General features: G+C 28.9%; 1 protein-coding gene across 1 annotated transcript; it reads right to left on the reverse strand.

Annotated features, from left to right (window-relative positions):
- Positions 1–4,933: 4,933 nt before the first annotated feature.
- On the reverse strand, positions 4,934–5,594 carry LOC119662990 (26S proteasome regulatory subunit 8-like). The gene is made up of 2 exons (XM_038072650.1): positions 5,537–5,594; positions 4,934–5,247 (listed from the first exon to the last, which is right to left on the reverse strand). The coding sequence occupies exons 1-2, from the start codon at positions 5,592–5,594 to the stop codon at positions 4,934–4,936; spliced, it is 372 nt and encodes a 123-aa protein (XP_037928578.1).
- Positions 5,595–11,163: the final 5,569 nt, after the last annotated feature.

Raw genomic sequence — 11,163 nt, forward strand, 5'->3', positions numbered from 1 at the left:
CGACTGAAAAGTTTCACCACCCCGAACGGAACGTTTCACCACCACGAACGGTCTTAATTTTTTTTATTACGAAAGAGCAATATGAAGAGCGCAAATTGGGTTTTGTTTAGTTATTTTGACAGGAGAAATGCGCCAAAAACTGAAAAACGTAGTCAAATCAAACTGAGTTATAAAAAGTAGTGAATAAGTTTCTTTGAAAAAATAATTATATTTATTATAATTGTTATTATAGTAAATTATTATATATTATTATTAATATTTGAAGATGGTGCGAAATTGCGTGATGGGATGTAAGTTATTTAAGGGAATGTATGAATTTCCTAAAAATGACGAAAGAAGGTAAAAAAACAATAATTTATTAATTGTGGATTTAAAATATATGTTTTGTGTTTAATGTGATTTGTTTGTTTTGATGTGTATAAATACAAATTAGTAAAGCAAAAATATATGTGAGTATATATTTAATATATTTTAATAAAGTTGTGCTATGTGTTAATTTGTGTTTGTTAAATATGTGAAAAATCCAATAAGAAATATAAAAAAAAACAAAAATTGTAAACAATTTTTTGGTGGTAAAAAGAGTGGAGTATGTAAATTATATTTGTATATTAAAATATTCATATTCAAATGTATGAATAGTTTAAAGACTTTTAATATTATTTAATTTATTATTAATTTAATTCAACAATTTTATTTTTAATAAAATACTTTTATGCAATAAAATAACCAAAGAAGATAAAGAAAAGAAACTGAGAGGAAATTTTGAATAATGGTGCCTCTTTGTGTAATATCGCAAAGAAATCTCTTTTACTTATTTACCATACCAGAATTGTCAAATATTAAAAACGGTGTGGCTTATAACTTAAATATTTACTACATTTGTGGTTGCATATTAGCATGTAGCCATTTCTTCTAATTAGAAGAAATAGTATAAATTATTGTTCTTGGAAAATCCATTTTATATATTAATACGATTATAATACGTAAATATAGGCATGATTTTTTATATCAGTTTTACTTCAATTTACATAAAAGTTTTAAATGCGCTATATGAATCAAATATAAATGAAGAATTGGTAAACTAAAATCAATAGTAAATATAAAGTAGCTATTATTGATATATGTAAATATGTATATATAATTAGTCATGAAATTGTTTTAATAAAGTTAAAAAAATTGTATCGCATTTATTAAAATAAAAGTTCTTTTAATCATGTTGCACATATACGTACTATATTTATATATATGCTGAGCATCTAATAGAACAGTTAGTATGTGTTCAAACATTTCGAGTATTAGGTTGCATTGTTTTAATATTTTGTTTTAAAAAGATTAATATTAATATAATTTTTTAAAATTCAAAAAAAGTTTGGTATATTGTAATACAATTTTTGCTTGTGCATCAAATTTTTTCAATATAGAAAATCGTAAAAATGTATATACTGTTTACTACTACATATTTTTTGTAGTTTTAAGCAATCCTTTCAGTAAGATGAAATGTTTTTTGTATATGAAATTCAAGAAATTCTTAACTAGTTAATAACAACATTGTAAACAATAAGAATCAACTTCATCGCATAATGTTAGAAGAAATGTTAAATATATAAGCATTTTCCACACCACCTAAGAGGTATGCTTGCTGGCGTGTTACCGAGTTTTAGGTGTTCGGTTCCCCAATAGGCCTATCCACCATAATATTTTATTTAACAAATATACAATTTTATGTAAATACAATTTAGAATAACTTAATATATACAAAATAATATTACTATTTTAAAAATATTTAATATTAAACCAAAAATAATAAGGAACTATTAAATTAAAGATAAATTATAAATAAATTTAATAAATTATAAAATTAAAACTAAAATATTTTTTGTTTAAGCAAAAAATCACTTAAAGAATATGAACACTTTTGTGCTGTTTATAAGTGTTGAAAGCATAATTGTTTATATTTAAAATTCGACACTTTATTATCTCGATTGAAATATTTTAAAATGAAGTAAGTTCTTACTTTAATGAAAAAAGATAGAAAAGTTTCAATTTTGCAATTAGAGCAACATATATAGGGATGAACGTTTTCTAATTTATTAAATAAATGTTGCGCTAAACCTAATTTATAGCAACTGCTATCGAACTGATCCGAAAATTGTGATTCTAATTTTTCAATATATGTATATATAATAACAACACTCAATAAAAGTATAATTAATAATATTAATTTCTCTTCAGGATTTTTCCTTTTTTATAATTATTAGTATATCATGGAAAAAATAAAAAATAAAAGAACAACTTAATTCGTAGTTTATTATATACACTAATTAGGCACACATCTAAGTTTCTAATGTGTTAATACATTTATATATTTACTTTATTCTACAACAATAAATTGCGTTATTTTTAATTAATAATATACCTTCGATAATCCTTTGGAAAAATATAGAGATGTTTGAAATTTAAACATCCAAGTACGCACTTCCGTTTCAATTGTAAATAAATATTAATTAACTAATAATTCATATATTTTTCTGGAATAATTACCTTTTTTTAATGCTTTTATAATTGAAAACAAATTCCGCCTTATTTTTCTTTCAGTAATGTGGTATTTGTGCACTTAATTGCAACTTTGGCGCATTTTCTCGTAACGGATTTTTAATGTCAAAAAACCAAAACAAACAACGAAATTTCTCAGAAACCTCTCTTACTTTAGCAAATATCGTGGTGAGTAGGGACCGGGTGGGCAAAGTAGCAGGGTCCGGGTGGGGAAAATATTCACGCGCCATCATGTAGCATTAGGCTTTTTGTTATTGTCTGCGTAATATTTTCACCTCATTATACAAAATTTTTGAATATTTTTTGAATAATCCAGAAAAATTTATACACAATTTTTCGAGTAACTCTCAGTTTCTTTTCTTTATCTTCTTTGGTCATAACGTAATAATTCATGTTCATGAATGAACAGGTATCATTAGGACTGGTGGCCTGCAAAATATTGAATTTTTGCCTTAACGATATTATTTGTTTAAAAATATTGGTACTACTCTTTGCACTAGTTGCTTTCAATAATTTGTTTGTAAAATACATTAGGGGTATTCACTCTCTCTTGCAAACTCATTGCAAGGTGCACGAAATGCACAGATTGTACGAGAATGCAAATAACAACAACAAAATACACGCACAAAATTTCGTGCAATTGCGTGCAATCTTCCAATGCTGAAACCTATGTATATTTGCTTGCAACAAACCAGAAATGGCGGAAATCAGCTGTTTTGTCATTTGTTGCTTCTCATTTTTAAATTTGAATTGACTGTTAGTAAAATTTCGAGATATGTTAATCTATGGCTATGCTATATACATGCGTTTCGTTCAATAATTTAAATCGATGTGACCATTAATTAAGTTTTCACAAATATAATATTATATACATATACATTTGTGAATTAATTTATCTATTTATCAATTTCAGCGAAACTTACGAAAATTTGTTCACATTTTGAACTATTGAATGAAGTGTTTGGACGCATGTCTAATTTTGTACGGAAACATTGCCATAGCCACCAACTAGTTCTGCGCTAGGCAACGAAGTTTTTTTTATTGAATCGTCTGCAGACAACACATCATCCAGCTCTGCACCGAAAGTCGTGCGTTCTGCTGTGCAAAACCCCACTACCCCCCTCGATAAAAAATATAACAAATAACAATAATAAATTAAGAATTAGTTATATTTTTATTATACTAATTATTTTTATATTATATTATTATTACATATATCTCCAACAACAAATAATGTAGCGACTTTACGAATAGCCGCATTTTCGCCTGATGAACCCAAACGATATAAAACAATAGCAATCCTTAATAGTTTATTAGTGAAACTATTAAGGAAAATACGTTCCAATTTACTCTAAGCATCTGACAAAAACGGCCTTCATCAAATTCTTGAAGAATGGTAGATCTCCATTGAATAGATTTTGGTACGGGTTGGTGATTTCTGTGATGGTTTACTAAAGTAAACAAAAGGTCTTCATTTAATTGCTCCATCACTTCCCAGTAATTTGCATCATCTAACAAATAGAAACTATATAGTAGTGAAAACTACATTAACAACATGTTAATACCTTCAATCAGAATATTAAAAGCACTATTTTCAATTAAAAGTTTAAAAGGCAGTCTTGCAGTTTTTGCATAGCATTCTTGCATTTCGTGCTCCCTGCAATGAGTTTACAAGAGAGAGTGAATACCCCTATTGAATATTTTTTTGGTCTACAGCATGTTTTGAGTCGAGAATCATTGCTCTAATTTATGCAACTGCTGCAAACATTTTGTTGTTGAAGCCGAGATAAGTCCTTTGATTTATTGGATCCTACTTGATCCTTTTTTCTTGCGAACGGCAAAACTTCCACTAAAGTTTTTAGTGGCAATGGTTAGTTGATGCTCTAATACCTTATAAGTATTTTACCCTAATAAGATTTATCTACATATTCCCCTTTCAGTCATAAAGACTATGTAAGGGATTGTTATTATAAAACTTACTTAATGAAGTCCGAGAAAAAATCAATAATTCCCCAGATTTTTACTGTACTGTGGGATGTTACGAAATTTTTTATTTCGAAAATGCAACTCAAAAGGTTTTCAAAAAATATTTAAGACAAAACATTTTTTATATAAACTGAAATCATCTACAACTGTAATAAAATATATAGTAATAAGACCAAAATATTAGAAACCAACACCTAATCTAATATACAACGCTTTTAATACACTTTAAATAGCAAAAAAAAAATAATTATGCGTTTCTCACAAAAATTTAGCAAATACAAAACACGTAAATGTTATATTTAGTTTTTAGCTCTTAATTGTAAAGATCCAAGAAATAATTCAATTACAAATCAATTAGCATTTCATGATATTCGGTGTATAAAAGTCTTAAAATTTACTTCCATAATTCCTTAATAGACATGTTCTTCTCTGAATTCATCTGCATAACTTTAGCGACAGCCATTTCAAAATCTTCTTGAGTAACATGCGCACGACGCTTACGCAATGCGTACATGCCAGCACCTATATTAACGCCTTTAACTTCTGCACCAGAAGCTCCCGGTATAAGTTTAGCTATTTTAAGCAAATTAATGCAGCGGGTCAAGTTAATTTTACGCGAATGAACTTTGAGAATATCTAAATTAGTTTCTTCATTTGGTGAGGGAAATTCAATTTTTTTTATGATGAAATTATCCTTTTCCACAACAGCTTTAAATATTTCGAAAGAATATCTACTTTTGCATAAGAACCCACGCTAAATAGTTAAACTGATCATTTATGTTACTTACAGAAATTATTTTATTATAACCTTTGGATAATCTTCTACGAATTTCTTTATCAATATCTTACGACGATTATTTAATTAAATTAATTCGAAAAATTGCATAAATAAAAATGCTTCATCAATTTGCTTCGCTATTGCAAAATATGTAAACGAAATACTGAAATCAAAACATATTTACAGCTGATATAAGCTGTCAAAATGTAACTCGCACACTTTTTTGGGCTAAGTGGCTAAATGTTTGCAGTGTAAAAAATCCCAAATAAAGTCCCATTTGGCTTAGTATCAACTTATCTCATGTCACGGTGTTAGTGTTTGAACTCCTCCGAAATGGCTCTACCGATTTTCATAAAACTTTTTATGAATATTTGGTAGGTATAAGAATAGGTCGTAAAGTATATTTCATATCGCTATAAGGATTAGGATGAAAAATTTTTTTATTTTTATTTATCTCAAATACAAGAGGTGCGAGCTGAACGAAATTAACAACGACAAGCCCGCCGGCTCGTAGTTAACACACTCAGAGCAAATAACCGACTACGTCAACAAGTTCATAAAGCATTTAGATCCAATTCGTTTCTTCGTCTTGCATTCGAATATGACTTAGATATTGAATATTCCGCATATTCGAAAGTGATGATTGATTCTATGAACAAAGAACGCAATTATCATGCGTTCAAATTCAAACAAGCGTCAGCCGGGATCTGTTGCGCAGTCCATGCGCATATTCATTTCATGCTTCCAAATGACTTCGTTCGGAGCAACAGAAATAATTCACAACACTGCGGCAAATGGTCAACAATTCAATTCAACGTTTAAAATCCAAGTCCAAGTGCACCACAAAGTAGGTTCATCGGTGCCAATGTCAAATATACTTCATGGACAATAGGGAAAACAATCGTGTGTTTTTGTGCAAGATTTACAAAATCTGATTGGAAAATTTGAATTTACTTAAAATGTGTTACACCGTAATTTAAATTATGCACCCAACTATATTTACAATTTAAAAATCCTACAAGAACAATTTACTATGATAAAAAATTATAATTATTAATTTTATGTTTAGTATCTATTGTAGTGCGCATAAACATATTGACACAGCACATAAATAATCTTTAGTTTATTCCCATACTTTGTTTGCGATATTTATGCAACGGGAATTAGACACCACGCGATAAGCGTCGTGGAATGTGCTGGCTAGTCAAATATGTTTATGCACACTTAATATAAACTGCATGTGCTTGCGCTGCGACGTTTTGCACATGTATTAGTATAAGTGTTATGTACATGCGCTGTGTCGCTATGTACTTAGACGTTAAGCATAATAACTTTGATGTACACAATTTCAATAAAGATTTAGACATGAAACTATACGGTTATCTTTCATTTGCTTACATGGCGACCGTGACAGGTTTCTCAAACGAATGAACTCAAATGTAGAAAATCTGAACAATTAAAGTTTAAACAATTAAAAAAAAAAAAATTAAATTAATTAAAGTTTAAAGTGAAATTTAATTTGACTAAAAATTATTTAGAAAATTCTTATATTTCAAGAATTAATATTAAAAGTCAAGCATGGATATTTTATTTTCATTAAATAAAAATAAAAATAAAAACAAAAAAAACACTTGTGACAAAAAGAAAACAAAATAAAAATTTAAAGAAAATTAAAGTTTAAACAATTAAAAAAAAAAAAAATTTAATTAAATTAATTAAAGTTTAAAGTGAAATTTAATTTGACTAAAAATTATTTAGAAAATTCTTATATTTCAAGAATTAATATTAAAAGTCAAGCATGGATATTTTATTTTCATTAAAATAAAAATAAAAAATAAAAACAAAAAAAAAAAAACACTTGTGACAAAAAGAAAACAAAATAAAAATTTAAAGAAAACAAAAAAATATTTGACGCACTTTTTAAATTTTAAGTAATGTTGAAAAAATAATATAAATATTAATAATTAAAATAAAAATATTTATTCCAAGGAATAAAAAACCATTTTGTGAAAAAAAAAAAAAACAGTTATCGACAAGCGTGTGAAATAAAACAAATAACGGTGCACAAATTTTTTTTCCCACTCGCAAAAAGGAAAAGTCACAGTCATCAACCACAGCAATACAACAGCTGCTACATAATGCCAAATATAAGGGAATGCAAGCAAGTAGATTAAAAATTTAAAAAAAAAAAAATATATATTTTATAGAAATGAAAATTTTATTAGTTTGAAATAACCTGTAAAATCAATAATATTTTTTTATATTCTGGAAATTACTTTAAAAAAAATGTTAGATAATTTTTTATATATAAAAATACTTTTAAATCTTTAAATATTATTTTTATATACATAAGTTTTTTTTATTATTCTTGAATGTACTAATTTTATTTTAACGTTAACAATAAGCTTTCCATTAATTATATTTCATATATATATTTATATTTATGTGTTATATGTGTTTTATCTTCATTAATTAATATTATTTGGAAATGTGTGGCACAAAAGCCAAGTTCGACAGGCCTCAGGCCAATGTAGTTAATGAAGTGGAAGTACAAACAGATCTAAGCGATTTAAAAACCACAAATTTCCTTTTGCTAATTCTTGTTGTTATAGTGATAGGACAAATTGTTCTCAAATTAATAGGAACGTACAGAGCTTCAATTAAAAGGAAATATATGAAACGTGCAGTTTCAACAGACAATATTTAAAATGCTCAATTTCAGTTTAGTAATTTTTTTTCTCTTCTCTTTGCTGCATTTAGTTAAAAATTCATTACTGGATTAATACTTAAAATATATAGAATATTTTTACTATAATTTTGAGTTCCCAATCTGTAGTTGTATAAGAAAATTTAATATTAAATTTTATATAATAGTTGAATTTTAGCTTATAATGGCTATGTTATAGAATTATCTGTAAAATTTAAATAGTTTAATATAACTTATGCACCCAAATTGTTAAGATTTTCGTAAATTTAATTTACAATTGGAAAAATAATATTGTTTGATGGAATGGCAAACAATATTGAATAAAATACGCTTCCTAAAAGAAACGTTTAACAAGTCATATAAATGTATGGCAATAGACAGACCTGTTAGTGCTACAACACTACACAAACACTGTACGTTATTATTACAAAGTTTAGAAAGTATTCGGGTACTTTTAAACGTACACTTTGATAGGTTCACAACCGCACACAAAGCGGAAGCGAGGAAAATCTTTGGAGACCTCCGTGAAAAAGCCATCAAAGTTACCTTAAAAAGAGGTATCAATATTGAAATACCCACAACATTAAATGAAAAAATTTCTATTAATATAGAATTAAACATAGACTCAGACTCTTCTTCTAATTACCCAGACTCTGAAATCAAAATGCCTATGACAGTAGTAGAATTCCTAAACACGGCGACCAAAGTCACCCCTGACTTTGACGGAACACCAGAAAATTTGCAAAGTTTTCTAGATGCTCTATCTATCGTCGATACTTTTAAGGATGGTCATGAAGCAACAGCTGTAGCCCTTGTGAAGACAAAATTTAAAGGAGCAACAAGAAGTCTGATAGAGAATGAAGTATCATTGAGCCAAATAACAGATAAACTTAAATCCACTGTTAAAGGTGAGTCGGTATCAGTACTCACAGCCAAGCTAATGAACATACAGCAAAGGAGTAAAACGGCTAACCAATATGTTAAAGAAATAGAATCTTTAACAAAATCTCTACAATGTGCATACATTTCAGATGGTTTATCTCGGGAACAAGCAGAAAAATACTCGACCGAGCAAGCGGTCAACGCTATGACTAAGAATTGCTCATTAGAGAAAGTTAAACTGATAATGGAAGCCGGTCAGTTCAAAACAATGAGCGATGCAGTAACTAAGTTCGTCACAAGCTGCACAAATGCGACAGGAAAAGAAGACACAATTCTTCATTACAGATCACAATCTAACGGCGCATTTCAGCACAATAATCGCGGTAATTATCGTGGAAATTACCGTGGCAATTATCGCGGCACTGGAAGGCAACCTAGGTACAATCGATATGCCAACAATAACAATAACTGGCAAAACAACAACTACAGACGTCGGAACTACCAAAACAATAATGGTGGGAATGCTGGAAACAGGTATGTGCGAGTGATTGCACGGGAAGATCAGGATCCGGAAAACCCGAATGTCCCCTTGAGAAATCAATAATTAACCAACTAAAAAAAGTATATAATATTCATCTAAGTCTAAGCATCTTTATACAGGTACATAACAATAACACAAATAAACTGTTAACACTTCTAGTTGATACAGGTGCTGATATTTCCTTATTAAAACAAATTAACTTTGAGTACTCCTTGAATACACTTTGCACCACACGTATAACAGGTATAGGGCAAGGTACAATAGAGTCATTAGGATCAACATGTATAGATCTCAGAGTCAGTAAATTTCTGGTATCACATGAATTTCATGTAGTACACGAAAATTTCCCTATTCCTTGTGATGGAATTTTAGGCATGGACTTTATAAAAAAGTACAATTGTCTAATAGATTTCAACAAGGAACAAGATTGGTTGATACTAAGACCCAATAGTCCATGTCTGAACATTCACTTACCGATACTTCACTCTAATACGAACAAAATTATTTTACCAGCACGTTCTGAAGTAATCAGACAGGTACACGTTGACTCGGAAGAAAACCAAGTATTAGTAGTCAATCAGGAACCGCAACCAGGTATACTGATTGCCAATACAATTGTTAATACCAAAAACCCATTTATTCGTATTATAAATACGAATACAACAAATAAAACACTTAGTCTCAATAGTATTCAGACAGAAAGTCTTTCCAATTACCAAATAACAAACCATAATAAAATTCAAGAAAACCGAAAAAGTGAAGTACTCTCATTACTTAGTAAAAATTTTCCTAAACAATTTCAAGCACAATTAACTAAGATATGCAATAGTTACAGTGATGTCTTTGGACTCGAATCAGAACCAATAACAACAAATAATTTTTATAAACAAAAAATAAGACTTAAAGATGATGAACCAATATATATTAAGAATTATAGAACCCCATATGCGTATAAGGACGAAATTAAGAAACAAGTCCAAAAATTAGTAGACGACGGTTTAGTGGAACCATCCCAGTCCGAATACAATAGCCCACTTTTACTAGTGCAGAAAAAATCTTTACCCAATTCAAACACGAAAAGATGGAGGTTAGTAGTGGACTACCGCCAAATAAATAAAAAATTACTAGCAGACAAATTTCCACTCCCTAGAATAGAAGACATACTCGATCAATTGGGAAGAGCAAAATATTTTTCATGTCTCGACCTAATGTCCGGATTTCACCAGATCGAACTTGACGAAAAATCAAGAGATGTCACCTCTTTCTCAACTAGTACTGGTTCGTATCGTTTCAAACGACTTCCATACGGACTAAAATTAGCACCAAATTCCTTTCAGCGTATGATGACGTTAGCATTTTCTGGCCTAGAGCCAACTGAAGCTTTTCTATATATGGATGATTTGATTGTAATAGGATGTTCTGAAAAGCACATGCTGAACAATTTAACAAAGGTCTTCGAACTATGTCGAGAGTATAACCTGAAATTACATCCAGAAAAGTGTTCATTTTTTATGCACGAAGTCACTTATTTAGGGCATAAGTGTACAAATAAAGGCATCCTACCGGATGACAAAAAATATGAAGCTATAAAAAACTATCCCATACCAATAAACGCTGACGGTGCTAGACGATTCGTTGCATTTTGCAACTATTACAGAAGATTTATTAAAAACTTTTCTTATTATTCGCGTTATATAACGCAACTTTGCAAGAAAA

This window comes from Teleopsis dalmanni, chromosome 1, assembly GCF_002237135.1.
Source record: "Teleopsis dalmanni isolate 2A chromosome 1, ASM223713v2, whole genome shotgun sequence".
Classification (NCBI taxonomy): Eukaryota; Metazoa; Arthropoda; class Insecta; order Diptera; family Diopsidae; genus Teleopsis; species Teleopsis dalmanni.

Coding starts and splice junctions, on each gene's coding strand:
- LOC119662990 (XM_038072650.1), bottom strand. CDS start 5,594: ATGGGACTTTATTTGGGATTTTTTACACTGCAAACATTTAGCCACTTA. Junction 5,248..5,536: donor TAGCCACTTAGCCCAAAAAA/GTGTGCGAGTTA, acceptor AAATATTTAAAG/CTGTTGTGGAAAAGGATAAT.